Here is an 18306-nt window from a genome sequence, read left to right as displayed (position 1 = left end):
GAGCAAGGACTAGCCGCTCTCGCCATGAGGCTGGCCAATCAGCTTGCGGAACACACCGAGGGGGAGGAGCGCAGGCCAGACGGGACTCGCAGAAAGGTCCTTGGCCACCCACCAATCAAAATGAGGCCTCGGAGCCGCGCGCCCCTTCCCCGCCCCTTGGTGGCGTCACTGTGGAAACCAAGGGAAGCGACGGTTACCTTACAGCTGGGGGCGGGAGCAAAAAGTTGAGTGACAGGAAGGGCAGCATCCGCCTGGCGGGCGGCGCGACTGTGTGAATTCCCAGGTGGGCAGCCCCCTGGGTAATGGGGAGCAACCTGAAAGGGCTAGGTGCTGGGGGCGTGTGCTGGGAAGCCTGGATGGAGAGGCCTTCCGGCGCGGGGACCCTCATCTGTCATGAATGGGAGGGAAAGAAAGGGGAAATGACGAAAAGCCCTCGGGGAATCCCCCAGCTTACAACCTGAGTCCTCGCCCCATTCTGGGGGGTGCAAGCCCCGCCCCGTAGGCCGGGGGCGGACATTTGTCTACCTGTGCTGTCTAGTGTGCTCACCACTGGCCACAGGTGGCTAGTGAGCCCTTGAAATGTGGCTGGTGCAAATTGAGATGTGCTGTAAATGTAAAACACCCACCGATTTCAAAGACTTAGTCTGAAAAGGAGACTGTAAAAAAAAAATCTGATTAATAACCTTTTATGTTAATTATAAGTTGAAATGATAATATCTTGGATATATTGGATTAACACATATTATTACAATTAAGTTCCCTTGTTTCTTTTAACTTTTTTAAATGCCTATTAGAACATTTAAAATCAGGTTGCCTGGGTGGCTCAGTCGGTTAAGCATCTTCCTTGAGCTCAGGTCATGATCTTGGGATCCAGGAATGGAGCCCCATCTGCTTCTCCCTCTCCTCTGTGCTCTCTCCCTCTGTCTCTCAAATAAATAAAATCTTAAAAAAAAAAAAAACATTCAAATCAGAACTGGCTTGCATTTGTGGTTGGCAGTTGTGCCTCACACTGGCTCTATTGGACACTGCTGGTCTGGGGTCATGTCATGCTTTTGCTCCTTTGATTATTTGTCATGAGCGGGCTGGGGAAGTTGGATGCCAACACACACACACACACACACACACACACACACACACACACACACACACACACACTGCCTCCTGCACACACTCAAGATTTCAGGACATGTAGCACCTGGCACACTCCCTCACCTTCTCTCCTTTCTCCTCATTCCAGACCCTGCCCCTGAGCCTTCATCAACTGTGGAACCCTCTGGAACTTAGAGGCCTGACATCAGAGACATGGTGAGAAGTCCTCAAAGGTAAATCACTGATTCACAGGGGAGCAGGGTGGGGCAAGGTGAGTCAGTGCTTAGCACTTAGTCATCCAGGTTCAGTTCTGGGAACTTCTAAAGCTACAGCTTTTGGGGACCTGTGGCTGTGGTCTTCAGAAAGTCACTATCTTTTTCACCAGGCCTATCTGGGCAAAAGAGATGAAAACATAAAAGCGTTTTATAATTGTGCTTTCAAAAACACAGATCTTTTTTCTGTTGGCAGTTATAGGGCTTGAGATCCTTTGTGTCCTGACAGGCTTCACTCCCTGCCCTCATTGAGGGGGACAGGAGGAGTAATCACTTAGAAACCAAAAGTTAAAATCTTACCAAGTTGACTTACTTGAGACATCTAATTGTGAAGTGCCGAGGGGCACAGTTGAACCCCTAAAGTCCATCCAAGTTTTGCTACTTTGCCCTGCCAATTTCCGGCTTCTCTAATGTGGGCTAGGTTGGTGTGTCTTCTGTATTGCTGCATCCCAGCTAGGTAAGGTGTGTGGGGTCCAAACAGATGTCTTTTTGGGCAGAGTCCCCATACATTCCTACAGACTCAGAATACTCTGGAATTTACCCTTCAAGACTGTTTTCCTGAGCCCCACATTCACTCACTAGGCACCAAATCATTTTGTGAACCTACTCTGCTCTGCGCCAACAAGGGCATACAAATAATATCCACCCTCTCCTCACCCACAAGAAGCTCATAGAAAGGCAGGATCCAGCTTAGAAAGGACAATTCCTCTTTGTTTTTGATGGATATTGCAGCTGCAAGGACTCCTTATTGGCCTCATCTGGCTTCCAGTAACCAGGCTGTCAGCAGAAATAATATCCACCTTCAGAATGAAGACTGGCCACTTTGTTGAAACCATTCTTGAGTCTGGCTCCTTTCACTAACATAATGCGCTATGCCTGTCAGTTAGGGACAGCTAGACCCTGCTTGTGTCCTCAGCACCCCCAGCACAGTGGCTAATTCATAACAGTCACAACTAGTTTGCTGAGCCAACTGTAATAAGCCCCTTACGGCAATTTCCAAAGGGGAAATTCCAGAAAGGTCTGGTGCTGTGGCAGTGCCAAAGGATAAGCAGGGGGCTCCTTGGATCTCAGATTTGGGGGAACCCATGGTCATTTGAATGTTGAAGTTCTGGTGTGTCTGTCTCACAAGCTCCTTTTGCATTTCCCAGGTGCAGGTAAGGTAGGATCTTGATTTCTCTGGGAACCTGGCTTGGCTTGTTTTGGGGTATGTGATGGAGCTGGTTGGAGCTGTGTGAGAGAAGGTGAAGCCTAGAGTGGACAAGCCAGGGCTGGTTAGCAACTTTCCACTGTGTCAGGAACCCCAGAGAGAGGCTACCCAAGTCCCTCCCTGTCTTACCTTTTTTATTTGTTTTTAAGTCCATAGAATTTTCTTTTTATTGAGCTACAATTTACATACAGTGAAATTTACCTCTTTTAGTGTACAGCTCTGAGTATATACAGTTGTGTAACGAACATCACAGTTCAAATATGGAACATTTCCACCATCCCCCCAAATTCCCCTGTCTCCCTTTGTAGCACATCCCAGCCCTGGGAAACCAGTGATGTGCTTTCTGCCTTAATACTTTTACCTTTTCCAGAATGCCTTATAAAATGGAATCGCAAGAGTAGGGCTCAGACAGCCTTTTGAGTCTGGCTTCTTTCACTAACATAATGCATTTGAGGTTCATCTGCATTGTTTTCTGTACCTGTAGCTCAGTCCTTTCTTATGGCTGAATAGTATTCCATCCTGTGGCTAGACCACAGTTTGTTTATCCATTCTCCCACCGAAGAACATTTAGGTTTTAATGGCTGTTGATAATTGCAAATCAAGCTTTGATAAACATCGCTCATGGGCTTTTATGTGAACATAGGTTTTTTTTGTTTTTTGGTTTTTTTTTTTGAGAGAGAGTCACTGTCTTTATTTTTTTAATTTTATTTTCTTATGTTATGTTAATCACCGTACATGACATCATTAGTTTTGGATGTAGTGTTCCATGATTCATTGTTTGTGCATAACACCCAGTGCTCCACGCAGTACGTGCCCTCTTTAATACCCATCACCAGGCTAACCCAACCTCCCACCACCCTCCCCTCTAGAACCCTCAGTTTGTTTCTCAGAGTCCACAGTCTCTCGTGGTAGGTTTTTATTTCACATGGTATCCCACCAGGGGTGGGATTGTCGGTTCATATGGCTGTGGTGCTTTTGAAGGTCTTTTTGATGAAGAGAAGCAGAGTTGAAAACTCATTTTCTTAAAAATGAAGCCTTTATCATCATCTGAATCACATTGTACGCAAGCTGAGTGTTTACTGTAAACACTGAGTGTGCTAAACACTTTACACTTCAGCATTTTGCTCACTGGGTGACCTCAGGCAAGTCACATGACCTCTCAGAACCTCGGTTTTCCCACCTGCAAAATACAGGTAACACTAGGCCAACCCATAGGATTACTGCAAAGATTAAATGAATTAATACATATGGAGCACTTGGAGCCAGCTTGGCACATAGTAGGGCCATGTCAGCGTCAGCTGTTATTATAATGTTCATTTCCTGGCCCCTCTCAATTTCATCCACATAGCAACCCTGGGAGTTAAGATCTATTCTAATCTCCATTTTATAGAGGACACACCTAAGGCTCCAAGAGATCAAGCAAGTTGTGCAAGATCACACAGGCAGTAAATAAGTAAATAGTGGGTCCCAGATTTCAGCTGAGGCTGCCTGACTCCAGACTCACCTCCTTTGTTCCTATATCAGCCAGGCTTCTCCCAAAGAAACAGAACTGGGATATATGTGTTTGTGAATGTGTGTGCGCGTGTGTGTGTGTGCGTGCATGCGTGTGTGCGTGTGTGTGTGCGTGCGTGTGTGTGTGTGTGTGTGTGAGTTAAAAGACGTATTTCAAGGCATTGGCTTACATGATTGTGGGTGTTAGCAGGGCAAGTCTGAAATCTGCAGGGCAGATCAGCAGGCTAGAGACTCTTGGCCAGGAGCTGACACTTCTTCCTCAGGGAAACCTCGGTATTATTTGCTTTCAAAGCCTTTCCACTGATTGGACGAGACCCATCCCCATTATCCAGGATCATCTCCTGTACTTAAGTCAACTGATTATAGACATTAACTTAACCACATCTACAAAATACTTTCACAGGAACACTTAGATTAGTGTTTAATTGAACATCTGGGTACTATAGCCCAGCCAAAATGATGCATAAAATTAACCATCTCATCTTCTCTGAGTTGAGAGCTCAAGATCTGCAGAGGTCACTTTTCCAGTAACATTTTGAAGTGTCCAGTGAGTGTCCAGGACAAAAAATCCAAAGGAGAGGTGTTGGGGTTATTTTGTGTATTTTGGGGGGCATACAAAAATTCCTGAACATGACTCAGGCTTACTCAAGGAAGGGGGAGTCCCCAGCCCTAAGTTTGCCTCCAAATACAAAGACACCCAAAGCCCTGTGAAGACCTTTGGAGGTCTTCACATTTGTAACTCTAAATTAAATTTATACTATAGGGCACCTGGGTGGCTCAGTCATTAAGCGTCTGCCTTCGGCTCAGGTCATGATCCCAGGGTCCTGGGATCGAGCCCCGTATCGGGCTCCCTGCTCGGTGGGAGGCCTGCTTCTCCCTCTCCCACTCCCCCTGCTTGTGTTCCTGCTCTCGCTATCTCTCTCTCTCTGTCAAATAAACAAATAAAATCTTTAAAAATAAATTAATTAATTAAATTTATACTATAAAATATTAGCATGTAACCATGAGGAAGTTCACAAGTGCTGGGTTTTCCTTCATGATGAGAACTCTCCTGCTATTTATTTATGTAACTTATTTTTTTATTTATGTAACTTTTTAAAATTTGAATTATTTCTCCCCAATGATGGTTCAGGACCCCTGCTGTACTGTACTGATGAATGTCCAGCCCAGACCCATCATCCTCCCAGGTTGGCCAGTGTGTGCACTAATCCAGTCCTTACTGACATGGTTACCCTCGGTGGGGTCAGTGAGTGCCCAAGGATGGCAAGCATCCCCCAACTGGAAAGCAGGGGAAAGCCATGGTCTTCTTTCTCAGAAGTCTTAGCTTACACCAGGGCAGCAGTCACCAGAATCATTTTGCTGTGGTGCTGCCAGAAAGGGGGTGGCTCAGCAGCCCATCATTCAGCAAGATGGTTAGTCACCCCTTTGATAGTACTTCCTCTGTGCCAGGTCTGTCCTATGCATTTTACAAATGTTGACTCACAAGGCAGGTACAACTACTACCCCCATTGTACAGATGAGGGAACTGAGGCCCCAGATGGTTCAGTAACCAGCCCAAGGTCATGCAGCCAGGAAGTGCTGAAACTGGGAATGAAACCTGCTGCCTGGCTCCAGAGCCAGTGTCACACCACCCTGCCCTCCCAAGCAGGTCTTCCAGGAACCTCCCACCTCAACCACCACCACTGCCTACCCCTTCTTTCCTATGGCCTTCTCAGGGGGTACCCCTTTCTGAGCCTCCTTTCCCCATCAGCCCTTTGACCACAGGCACCCCAGACTCTCAGAGCCAAAGGGGATCATAGACCCTCAGAGGTGTATGACACACCCCTGTCCCCCCAAATCATAAATGTAGTGGGGATAAAAATGAAGCAGGTGCATTAAAAACAGGCAGGAATATTTATGAAGTGTCCACTGCGACTGGGTGCCAGATACTGGCAACTGCAGGCTGGGAGGGAGGTGTTTTAGCATGAAGACCAAAGCACAAGATAATTTCAGATTTCACTGACAGGTGGTCTTGAGAAAACGGTAAAGTGAAAGGCATGAGGAACCTTTTTCCCCGGAGAGATCACTCCGGGGAGGTGAGCTTTGGTCCCGGGGCCTCACCTTGCTTTATAGGAACCTGTAAGGTGAGGACAGGGACAGTCCTGGGGCTCCTAATTGCATTCTCCCCACAGCCAAGAAAAGAGGGCGGGTGGTTATTTTTATTGCCTTGTTACAGCAGTCGGGGTAGGGGGGTACCTAGGGCAAGTAAGGCAAGGTTAGCCACCTTGCTCAGAGTCACCCGGGGCGCGGGGGGGGGGGGGGGGTGCAGTGCGAAGCGGGCGAGCGGTTCTACCGTCACCTGGGGAAGGGCGGGGCAGCCTTGAGGGGCGGGGCCGCATCCAGCCCCGCCCCTTCCCGAGCGGTGTGTCGTAACCTATTGACCCAGGCTGGGGACAGCACACGCGGCCGGCGGGGTCCGCGAAGGCAGTGAAAGAAGGTCGTGATTGGCTCCCCGTAAGGTGGGCGGGGCCTTCGTCGCTCGGTGCGCGCGCCGCGGGGAGGCGTTGCCGAAGGCGGAGCGGGAAGGGGCGTGGCCGCGCGCGGGCGGCCGTTGGCGGCGCAGCCCTGCCCCGGACGTCGCGCGTCGCGGACAGGGAGGCAGCGATTGGTCGGAGCGGCGCGGGGGGCGGGGCGGAAGGTTCTGGAGGGGGCTGGCGGGCTCTGGAAGCTTCCGCCGGACGGGTATATAGAGTCCGGGACGGGGCGGCGGCGAAGCCGGGGTGCGGCGACAGCTGGGCGGCGGGCCGCAGGCGGGGGCTATGGGCAAGGACTATTACCAGACGCTGGGCCTGGCCCGCGGCGCGTCGGACGAGGAAATCAAGCGGGCTTACCGCCGCCAGGCGCTGCGCTACCACCCGGACAAGAACAAGGAGCCCGGCGCCGAGGAGAAGTTCAAGGAGATCGCCGAGGCCTACGACGTGCTCAGCGACCCGCGCAAGCGCGAGATCTTTGACCGCTACGGGGAAGAAGGTGCGTGCGCGCGCGGCTGGGGGCGCGCCCCCGCCGTTTGACAGGAGGAGAAACCGAGGCCCGGGGGCCGGGCTGTGGCATCCCCGGGGGACGCCCCGGGCCCGGTGGGCGAGCGGCCCCCGCCCTCCGGCCACGCGGGCCTCCGCCCTCGGATTGGCGGCCTCCCGATGGGAGGAGGAGTCCTGGCCGCGCTGCTTGCCCAGAAGCTTCTAGCATGTCTGCGGTTGCCCCTCCCTAGGCGCCTCCACCCACGTCCCCGAGCGGTCCCGGGGTTGCGGGGGCGGACGGAGGGGGGACCGAAGCTGAGCCGGGCCCGCGGCCCCGCGGTCCGGGGCTCACCTGAGCCGAGGTGGCAGACCTGGCATCCAGGGGCGCAGGGTGGGGCTTCTGGCTGCGCGTCGGGCTCGACCTGCGAGCGGCGAGCCTGCGGATGAGCGCGCCGATTAGCGCCAATCTCGCTCCGGGGCCCCTGTGAGGGCGGAGTGAGGTAATCCCCGTAAAGTGCTTACCTAACCTGGTGCCAGGCACGTAGATGGCAGCCAGCGCACGAGCGCAGTCCAGGTGCAGGGAGCCGTGGGACCCGCCTCTGCCCGGCCTCCTCGGCGCAGGCCTCTCAAGCCAAGAGAAGGGAACTGTCTTGTCCACTTGCCCGTGGATGACTCAGACTGGTTTCTGGGCTGGGTCTTAAGAAATGAAGTGGCTTTTTATGTAAGGTTGGTGCCAGTTAGTGCCATGGTGTGAGAATTTGAAAAGCTGCGTTTATGGTTTTGCTTTCGTTTCTGCTCCTCACACATTCTTAGTTCTTGAGTATTTCTAAGAGTAAACCCTTACTGAGCATTGATCCTGGAATGTGCCTTTTTCATCTGATATCTTAACGAATTTTTTGTAAGTTTTCATATCTTTGTGGGGAGGATAGGTCAGTCAAGAAGAAGTGGAAATTCCGTGGCCTCTACAGGGAACGCTTGAGCCCCTTGCCACTGTCCTGGCACACTGAAGTACCTGGAGGAGGGAGTCCGACTCTGGTTTAGGGTTCTTTTTACTCTTCCTGACAGGCTAAAAAAAAATTCCTCCCACCCCCACCCTTCATGGTTCTCAAGTTTTTTTTCCCTTAGTGAAAGCTCCTTGATGGGGCACCTGTTGGTTAAGCGACTGCCTTTGGCTCAGATCATGATCCTCGAGTCCCAGGATTGAGTCCCATATTGGGCTCCCCGCTCAGCGGGGAGTCTGCTTCTCTCTCTGACCCCTCCCCCTCTCATGCGTGCACGCTCGCTCGCTCTCTCGTTCTCATTCTCTGTCTTGCAAATAAAATCTTTAAAAAAAAAAAAATTTTTAGAAAGCTCCTCGAGAGAGGAAAGAGAGAAGCTCACCACCAACCGTCTGATATCTTCTGATTTTGCCTTTCAGGTCTAAAGGGTGGTGGCCACAGTGTCGGGAGCGGCGGTGGTGCTAACGGTACCTCTTTCAGCTACACATTCCATGGAGACCCTCATGCCATGTTTGCAGAGTTCTTTGGTGGCCGAAATCCCTTTGACACCTTTTTTGGGCAGCGGAATGGGGAGGAAGGCATGGACATTGATGACGCGTTCTCTGGCTTCCCCATGGGCATGGGTGGCTTCACCAACGTGCAGTTTGGCCGTTCCCGTCCAGCCCAAGAGCCCACCCGAAAGAAGCAAGATCCCCCTGTCACCCACGACCTTAGGGTCTCGCTTGAAGAGATCTATAGCGGCTGTACCAAGAAGATGAAAATCTCCCATAAGCGGCTGAACCCCGATGGAAAGAGCATTCGCAACGAAGACAAGATCTTGACCATCGAAGTGAAGCGGGGGTGGAAAGAAGGGACGAAAATCACCTTCCCCAAGGAAGGCGACCAGACCTCCAACAACATTCCAGCTGACATTGTCTTTGTTTTAAAGGACAAGCCACACAATATCTTTAAGAGAGATGGTTCTGATGTCATTTACCCAGCCAGGATCAGCCTTCGGGAGGTAGGGTGCTAATAAGTAGAGTAGTATGTGTGGAGGGAGATGGTTGGTTTTTGAAGTTGTTAGGTATTTGGTTGACAGTTGTGTCTGAGCACTTTGGAGCCAGGCTTGGGAGGATACAGCAAAAACAAGACTGACCAGGGCTCTGTTTTTCCAGAGCTTTCCAGATCTGGGGGCAAGGTCTTAGCTACAGGGGCCTGATGGTGCTTCCCCTACATCAAAAAGCTTCTGGGCAGGAGTTGAGCATCCTAAGCTACCTTCCATCTAACATTCTCTCTTTGCTCTCTAAGGCTCTGTGTGGCTGCACAGTGAACGTACCCACTCTGGACGGCAGGACCATACCCGTTGTGTTCAAAGATGTCATCAGGCCTGGCATGCGGCGAAAAGTTCCTGGGGAAGGCCTCCCCCTCCCCAAAACGCCCGAGAAACGCGGGGACCTCATTATTGAGTTCGAAGTAATCTTCCCTGAAAGGATTCCCCAGACGTCAAAAACCGTACTTGAGCAAGTGCTTCCAATATAGTCACCTGTGTTTCCCAATGACTGATCAGGGACCTTTCCAGAGCTCAAGGATTTCCGGACCGTTCCACCAGTTGTGGACCCGTGAGAGGGCGGGAGGGCCCAGGGAGGGCTTTCGTACTGCTGAATGTTTTCCAGAGAATATATTACAATCTTTCAAAGTCGTGCACTAGACTTAAGTGGTTTTTCGAGCGATAGGGCGGCAGGTGGTGGGGACAGCAGGAGAAAGCATTCCAGTCCGTCACACTGGTTCCTGTAGCCCTCCTCCAGGCGCTGCCCGTGGGCAAGAGAGAGGCAGACCCACAGCTGGACTTGATGCACCTGTAGTCCCTTGACTTGCGGCTGTTAGGTGGTGTCAACCTGCCATCTTGGTTACCAGACCCTGTACACTCCTCAGTTTCTGTTGTGTGATCGGTTCGTGTTTTATTCTGTAAAATCGTCTCCCACGTCTTGCTCTTCCCCTGAAGAATCCTCTTTTCTCTTGTGCCATCTCAAATTGAGAACCAACTTAGATTGTTTTTGCAAAACTGCCCGGCCGGCGCCCACAAGCAATACCTCTTGTTCCAGCAGGACCAAGGGAGCCAGCCTCACGTGAATGAGTTGCACAGACACTTCTCCCTGGAGGGTCAGGGGCCCTGGACAGAGCAGGGGACCTTCTCAACCCCTGACTCTGAGGCCAAGTGCACTCACTTATGGGTCACACTCTTTATTTTTTATTTTTCTTTTATCTGTAAGGCAATCTTTTGGCACACCTGGGGCTTACAAGTGGCCCAGGTAATTTTTCATTTAATGGACTCTGGACTCTTTCAAAAGGATCTGATCCTTTTGAATTTTGCACAGCTCTAGATATAATCCCTTTTGATAAAAGGGTCTTTGCTTCTGATTACAGGAGCACTGTGGAACGTCTGTAAATATGTTTTTATAATTCTGTGTAATGTTGGTGTGCACTTAAAGGAAACCAGTCCATGGCAGCTGCTGCTCTCTGTACGGGGCCACGATGGAATTCAGAAGGAACCTTGGGAGTTGGGGAGGGGGGCCGGGTTGGAACAAGTGTCTGTTCCCTGCAGGCCAGTCTGGTGCTCAGACCTTTAGACTCATTGTAAGTTGCCACTGCCAACACGAGACCAAAGCGTGTGACTTGTCAATGTGCAGCACGACAGCATTAAAGACTGATGCTAAACCTCAGGGGAGCAGTCCTTCGACTCTGTTTGAGGGTTTTGCTGATGGGCTGGGGTGGGGGTTGGGCGTCCCTCCAGAGTTAGGCAGGGTGGAAGGGAAGGGCCGGGGAAGGGCCGGGGAAGGGGAGGGTGGGCGGGCACGGAGGCAGGAGTCCTCTGCAAGGGAGAAATAAGTCTCCCTTCCTGGACTGCATGCGGAGTAGAGAACGTCATCCCATCTGGACTTGATCCAGGCACCCAAAGAGCCCTGTGGATTTAAGAACTGGTTTTAGGAAGATGGGGCCGGAGTTAATTCCCTTCTCGGTCTTCCAGGGCCCAGTTGCTGGGGCCCAGGGGAGGTGCATTGTCTGCCCTTATGATCCCCCTCCACTCCTTTCTTGCTAGAACAGGCTGGGTGTCAGGCAGGCCCCGGCCAAACCAGACTGGAATTCCAGCCCAGGGCTGACTCCGCCCTGGAGAGGACCCATTTCCTGCCCTGGCTTCATTGGCAGGCCACTGAAGCTGCTTTTCCTTTGGACTTTTTTTAAGGAACTGGTTTTATTACAAGGTAAGTAATTACATAGGCTTAAAACAATGTATTGCTACTTTGCCACAAAATGTCTTGAAGTAAAAACTTAAGTAACAGCCTGTTTAAAATCAACCCAGGAGTGGCTTTCCCTTCCTACTGAAACAATTTAACCACCGAAAATGGTGTAGGAGCTGCGTTGTCCAAGAGAAGTTTCTGCAAGTGATGGGAATGTTTTCTATCTTCTTTAAATGGAAATGCTTTAAGATTCAATAAAATAAATTCAGCTTCTCAGTAGCTCCAGTCACAGTGCAAGGGCTCAGCAGCAGTCACACACAGCCAGTGACGGCTGTTGGACGCAGAAATCCAGAGGGCTTCGTCCCCGGATGTAGGACATGCTGCAGTTAGCCCAGAGGATGCCATCCTAGTTGGGAGGTGACCCTGCACATCAGAGCCAAAAGAGGTTTACCGAACCTGCCTCAGGCACCCAAGATGACATTTACTACAGAATTGGCCCTGGCCTCAGTCGGGGTCACAGACCCCCAGGAGTACCATCCCTGTGCCCCAGTCTCTACTTATGTAGCAGGTCCCTGTGACCTTTGCATCAAAGTCACGACAGAAGTGCACAAAGCCTGTAAGTACACACAGTTCTGAGAACTAGAAATAACCTACCTAGAGCGGTGCGTGGGGCAGTGGGTTTCTTTAGAAAAATGTTCATAGTGAAGAGGACAAAGGACTTGGGTGGGCAGAAAGCCTGCCCCCCAGACCCGTTGTTTTGCCAGAGTGGATTGAGCTGTGTGTGTCCAGAGGTGTTTGGTGTATGTGCTGGCAGACTTCACCCTCGCGTCCTTGGCGTCCCTGGGACGGATTTGCTTTACTCTCCCATGTGGACTCTCAGCACATTTCAGAGCCCCTTCCGTGTCAGTACGTGTGGAGCTGCCTCTTTTTAACCCGCTCACGTGAATCCCCCATACCCGCAGGGTCGCATTATAACATGGTTTAAACAGTACAAAACTCAATGTACGTTTGGCCTGTGAAGAGAAATTGAGTCCCCTCCATCCTCTGGGCTACAGGTCCCTTTCCAGCTGTCTGCAGTGTGGACAAGCCATGGCATCAGAGCACTTTTCCTTTAGAAAAAAGAAGAAAATAGACTTTGGTGCATTCTCTGAGAGTCTCTTTATATAAGCATAAGCATAATTTCTAAATTTCTAGGGTCTTTTTGGCTATGTGATCACAGTACTAAACTCTGGAGGGGACAGAGTGAAAATCCTCTCCCCCACCCTGCAGTTCAAGTCCACCCCCAGCGAATGTCCCCAGTTTCTCGCGTACCTTTCCTGAGATGCTGCACAAATCAACTTTTCTTTCTTTATACAAATGGTAGGTACTGTACCCTCTGCATTTTGCCCCCTCCCATATAGGGGAAATAAAGAGCTGCTTCATGCCTGTTATTGTACACCTTTATTCTGCCAGGACTACTTACCTGGGTGTGAAGATCCAAATCAGTGTTCGGTGGCCCCTACCTCTCCCGTAGCCATCGTTCTTGCTCCCAGATTTGAATCCCAGGACAACCACCTTCTAGCTGTGTGACCTTGGGCAAGTGACTTAGCCTCTCTGTGCCTCAAATTCTTCAACTGTAAAACAGGCATAATAATAGTACCTCTTCTAGGGTTGTAAGGGTTTCCAGAGATGGAGATACACACCCACACGCACACACCAGGACCCGGCACAGAATAAGCACTGTGTGTCAGTAATCATGTGAAGGTTTCTTAGTCCACAGCTGGCAACCCCAAAGGCTGAGGCAAGTCCAAGGTCTTTGGGGGTGAGTGCTCTCAGCTGAGCTCCAGGAACCCAATTCCCAGATGATCCCCTGAGACACTCAGTTCCTGTCCTGGCCCCCACCCAGCCTGAGGAAGCTATACCTGAAGCAGGCTCACTCCTATGCTATCGTGACAACCAGCTCACTTGAAAGATGCCAGAGAGCACCAGGCTCCAGAACTGAGCAGCCCCCAGTTTGAATCCCAGCTGTGTCACTTTGCTGTCATGTGTCTTTGGGCAGGTGACTTCACCACTTTGAGTCTCAGTGGCCTCCTTTAAAAAACGAGACAAATGAGGTGCAGACTTCATGGTGCTCTAAGTGAAAGGTGGGCAAGGTAATGCATCAGGGAAGCAAGGAACATGACATGATCAACTTGGCTTCTGTGCCCCCTCAGGAGGTGCTGAGTTCAAGCTCTGCTCACTGCATTCCCCTGAGCAAATGACAGAATCTCTCACGGCCTCGGGTCCCTCCCATGTAAAACAGGACAATCACCGCAGCTAAGCCTTCTCACTGCCCCCAAGTTGGAACTCAGACAGCTAACCCCTGAGAAGGCCTCTGTGTTACAGGCATGGCCCAGAGCAAGTGTGCAATTAACACGAGCAGATATTTCTAAAGCACTTAGCAGAAAGCTTTTCTCAGGTCTTTTTTTTTTTTTTAAGATTTTATTTATTTGAGAGAGAGCACAAGCAGGTGGAGCGGCAGGGAGAAGGAGAGGGAGAAGCAGGGTCCCCGCTGATCAGGGAGCCTGATGCGGGGCTCAGTCCCAGGACCCCGGGGATCATGACCTGAGCCAAAGGCAGACGCTTAACCGAGCCACCCAGGTTCCCCAAATTTTTTTAAGTAAGCTCTACGCCCAATGTGGGGCTTGAACTCCCAATCCAGAGATCAAGAGTCGGACAGTCTACTGACTGAGCCAGTCAGGCACCCCATGTCCCAGGTCTTCTTAAATATTATTCTTATTAGTTAGTTATTGAAGTACACAACATAGCGCCTGACAATAAGTAATTGTCCATTGAATCAACATTTATTGACTCCCTACTATGTGCCCTGCCCTATGCTTGATGCTGGGGACACAGTGGTAAACAAAACTGGCAAAAATTCCTGCTCTTTTAGAGCTAAGGATTGACTGGGGGGAGAAAGAAAATAAAGATGAATAAAACATCTAATGTACTAGACAGTGGGGAGAGTGATGCAGAAATATAAAACATTGGGGGTAGAAAGTTTGGGGCACTTTTTAAATAGCATGGTCAGTGAACGCCTCCCCAAGAAGATGACATATGAGCGAAGATTTGAAGGAGGTAACTTCTTCGGGTGGATACTGAAGGAAGGGTGTTCCAGGCAGAGGGAGCAGCCTGTGCAAAGGCCCTGAGGCAGGAGTGTGCCTGAGTTGTTTGAGGACCAGCCAGGAGCCCAGTGAGGCTGGAGCAGAGTGAGCAAGGGGTGAGTGGGAGGAAGTGAGGGCAGGGAGTGACAAAGCAGATGGTGAAGGACCTGGTGGGCCCCTGGGAGAACTTCAGCTTTTCCTCAGAGTGAGGTAGGAGCTTGCAAGCATTTGGGTTTTTGCTTTGTCTTCATTTTCCTTTGCTGGGATGGGGGGTGGAGAGTGTCATTTGACTATATAACCTGAAGTCCCTGAGATAACGTCATCAGTCTCTTGAAATTTCAATGCACCAAACTTTCACCTGAAAACAGCACAACACAAACAACAAGTGTCTATATTTTCTATTAAAATGTAGTCCTCAAAGTACATGTACTCATGTTCCCTCCCACAGACCTGAGAATGCTTTCCTGGTCTGCTGATTCCACGCCTGCCTGGGACATCTGACTTCTGAGTTCTCAAACTGTGATGATTCAGCCAGACATCGCCTTCCTTTGTCATGAAGGGAGGAGAGACAAACCTCAGGAGAGATCCACAGGGTCCCCCTCCAGGACAACCCTAGCTTCCTCGAGGTCGCCAACCATGCCCTGGTAATCTATGCATCACCAGCACTGAGTGCGGTGCTTGGCCCAGAACTGCCCTCCGAGTGTTTGTTGAATGAGTAATTGAATGACAAACTGATTAGGACAAGAGGACCGGCAACATCTATCCTATGACCATTCATGTTAGAGCCCCTGCAGAGGAGGACAACCCAGCCCTAGGGGGCTGCTGGTGGTTCCCCTGGGAAGGATCCCCCGTGCCCCACTTCCTCCAGCGCCCACCTGGTAGAAGTGGAGGTTCTCTGGCTCCAGGAAAGCCCCTCTTTCCCGGCCTGTTCCTAATTCACGATTCATGGGTTAGTCATTAGGCACAGTTCCTGAGTGCCAGGTCAACGCTAGGCCCTGGGAGACCCAGTGACAAGGCAATGTGGGGGGTCCTCAGGAAGCTCATTGTCTTCTCGGAAACGCAGACTGAACTAAAACAGAGATTTTAGGTTCTCGTGGCTAGAACAGACAGTAGGAGAGAGTAGGGTGGGGCCTGGCTGGGGTGAGACAGGCCAGGTGCCAGGGCCCTGCTGAGGCAGGCCTACATGCCTGAGGCGGAAGGGAAGCCTGTTGAAAGAGTTTGCGTCAGGAAGGACATGGCCTGATTTGCCTTTGCGGGAAGTTGGAGCTGAGGCCTGGGTGGTTTGTCTCAGTGGGGGCCCACCTTTCCTTGGGAAGATATTGGTGGACATCAACATAGCTTAAGCCTGTCTCCAGATGGACTACTTCAGCAAAGGGTGTTTTGAGGGCGGATGGGCTCTTGGCGGGGGTCTTCAGCAACACAGGGGCAGGACCTGACTCAGGAGCTCAGAGGCGCCCTCTGGCTGCTATTAGGGTTGCAGACCTGGGAGCTGTGCAAGAAGTCAACTGCTGGGGATGATGGGGCTGGACCGGGTGGGGGCCAAGGCGGTGGTGGGAAATTACCAGAGATGCATTTCAAAAAGAGAGCTGTCGGGGCGCCTGGGTGGCTCAGTCGTTAAGCGTCTGCCTTCGGCTCAGGTTATGATCCCGGAGTCCTGGCATCGAGCCCCGCATCGAGCCCCGCATCAAGCCCCGCATCCGGCTCCCTGCTCGGCGGGAAGCCTGCTTCTCCCTCTCCCACTCCCCCCGCTTGTGTTCCCTCTCTCGCTGTGTCTCTCTGTGTCAAATAAATAAAATCTTAAAAAAAAGAGAGAGAGAGAGAGAGAGATGGGTGCCTGGGTGGCTCAGCTGGTTAAGCGACTGCCTTCGGCTCAGGTCATGATCCTGGAGTCCCGGGATCGAGTCCTGCATCGGGCTCCCTGCTCAGCAGGGAGTCTGCTTCTCCTTCTGACCTTCCTCCTTCTCATGCTCTCTCTCTACCATTCTCTCTCTCTCTCTCTCAATAAATAAATAAAAATCTTTTTAAAAAAGAAATAAATAAAGAGAGAGAGAGAGAGAGAGCTACCCATTGGCCCTCCAGAAAACAGCAGTGCTTCTGGGTTTTATCATGACTTTCTGAAATCCAGCAGCAAAAGGCAGGTGCCTGCACTGGGTCTGAGGGACCTGGGGCCGTAGGGCCCAGCCCGGTAAGGGCTACCTCCTTTGCTTCCCCTCCAGGTCCATCCTGCTGAGACCACTCCTGCCAGGCGGACAGGGGAAGTCCAACCACAAGCCACAAAAAGCCAGGCAATTAAACTCCGAGATCACTCTGCCAGGGTGTTGTCCCTCAGCACTGTCCCTCCTTGGTCCTCCCTGTCCCCCATGTCTCATTGTCAGGCGCCACGCTGAGGCAAGTATGACCCACCAACCCAGAGGGATGTCACGTGTCTTGGGGTTGAAGCTAAAGCACCATACCCATGAGTCACTGTTCAACTTTGAGTCAGTGGCTCCCCCCCTCTCTGAGCCTCAGTCTCCCCCTCTATAGAATGGGGGTGATACCCAGTGTGATTATTCACGAAAAGCAGGCAGCACAGGCCCCGGCACATAGTAAGAGCTTAATAAAAGCATCTGTTTCTATCCATTTCTATTATGACATACTGTGTTCATTCATCTCTCTGACCTCAACACTGTTCAATAACACCAGCTGGTGTTCACTGAGCATTTACAATCTACCCAGTACCACCGTAGGCATCTGACACAGAATAGCTCATTTCATTCTAGCATAATCATAACAACTTTAGGAGGTGTGTGCTATTATTATCCCCATTTCACAGAGGAAGAGATTGAGGCACACAGGGTGAAGCCCAGGGTCACACAACTGGTGAGCAGCACAGGTGATGGAGAAAAAGAAGACTGTATCCTACCCCACAACGTGAGGTGGACTAGAGATGGAATAAAAGACACAGGGAAAACTAAAACTGTAGAATGAATAGAAGAAAATATGGAAGAATAACTTTGTGATTTAAGAGAAGAGCCTCCTTAATGAAGTTTCACGTGTGCAAACCACAAGCAGATAAGTCCTGTTATATTGCAGTTAGGAATTTTCTCCCAACGAAGGCTATAATGGATGAAGCTAATCATCATGTGGCAGAATTGGAGAATATGTTTGCAACACCTAATACTGTATCTACCTCACAGGGTCGTTAGGAGAGTTAAACAGTTTAATAAGTGTAAAGTTCTTAGAACAGTGTCTGGCACGTGGTAAGCTCTGTCTAAACATTATTTATCATTATTGAAGCTGCCAAGTGCTCAATATCCCAGCGCTACCCAGTAGAACTATGCAAGCACACGTGTAAATTTTAAATCGTCTAGCAGCCACATTAAAATAACAAAAGAAACAGGTGAGAGGAATTTGGGTAATATGTTTTATGTAACTCAATATATCCACATTATTATTATTATAACATATTGTCAGCATAAAAATGAATTAATGAGATGTGATATTTTATATCCGCTTTTCTTTGTGCTGTGTCTTAGAAATCTGGTGTGTATTTTCCACTGCTGGCCCATCTCATTTTTTTTTTTAAGATTTTATTTATTTGCCAGAAAGAGAGAGAGAGCACAAGCAGGGGGAGTAGCAGGCAGAGGGAGAAGCAGGCTCCTCACTGAGCAAGGAGCCCAATGTGGGACTTGATCCCAGCACCCTGGGATCATGACCCAAGCTGAAGGCAGACGCTTAACCAACTGAGCCACCCAGGCGTCCCTGGCACATCTCAATCTGTATTAGCCATATTTCTTTTTTTTTTTTAAGATTTCATTTATTTATTTGACAGAGAGAGGCACAGCGAGAGAGTGAACACAAGCAGGGGGAGCTGGAGAGGGAGAAGCAGGCTTCCCGCGGAGCAGGGAGCCCGATG

At 50.5% G+C, this 18306-nt stretch overlaps 1 protein-coding gene across 3 annotated transcripts; it reads left to right on the top strand.

Moving 5' to 3' along the window:
• The first annotated feature begins 201 nt into the window (after window positions 1-201).
• On the top strand, window positions 202-10773 carry DNAJB1 (DnaJ heat shock protein family (Hsp40) member B1). Of its 3 annotated transcripts, XM_027582328.1 has the most exons (4): window positions 202-283; window positions 1238-1322; window positions 8494-9074; window positions 9362-10773. In XM_027582328.1, exons 3-4 carry the CDS (start codon window positions 8583-8585, stop codon window positions 9590-9592), a joined length of 723 nt encoding a protein of 240 aa, XP_027438129.1. In that variant the 5' UTR covers window positions 202-283; window positions 1238-1322; window positions 8494-8582; the 3' UTR covers window positions 9593-10773. The 3 variants fall into 3 exon arrangements, with proteins under 3 accessions (XP_027438129.1, XP_027438127.1, XP_027438130.1); XM_027582326.2 differs by lacking the exons at window positions 202-283; window positions 1238-1322 and adding an exon at window positions 6771-7089; XM_027582329.2 differs by lacking the exons at window positions 202-283; window positions 1238-1322 and adding an exon at window positions 7449-7576.
• The last annotated feature ends 7533 nt before the right edge of the window (window positions 10774-18306 follow it).

This window comes from Zalophus californianus, chromosome 1, assembly GCF_009762305.2.
Source record: "Zalophus californianus isolate mZalCal1 chromosome 1, mZalCal1.pri.v2, whole genome shotgun sequence".
Classification (NCBI taxonomy): Eukaryota; Metazoa; Chordata; class Mammalia; order Carnivora; family Otariidae; genus Zalophus; species Zalophus californianus.
The sequence above is the reverse complement of the archived record's forward strand: the minus strand, read 5'-3'. Positions and strand labels throughout refer to the sequence as shown.

What these genes read in the sequence shown, in the direction of transcription:
- DNAJB1 (XM_027582326.2), top strand. Translation starts at nt 6,879, where the DNA reads ATGGGCAAGGACTATTACCAGACGCTGGGCCTGGCCCGCGGCGCGTCG. An exon ending in TGACCGCTACGGGGAAGAAG is followed by an intron (nt 7,090 to 8,493) that starts GTGCGTGCGCGC and finishes TTTGCCTTTCAG; the next exon opens with GTCTAAAGGGTGGTGGCCAC. An exon ending in CCAGGATCAGCCTTCGGGAG is followed by an intron (nt 9,075 to 9,361) that starts GTAGGGTGCTAA and finishes TTGCTCTCTAAG; the next exon opens with GCTCTGTGTGGCTGCACAGT.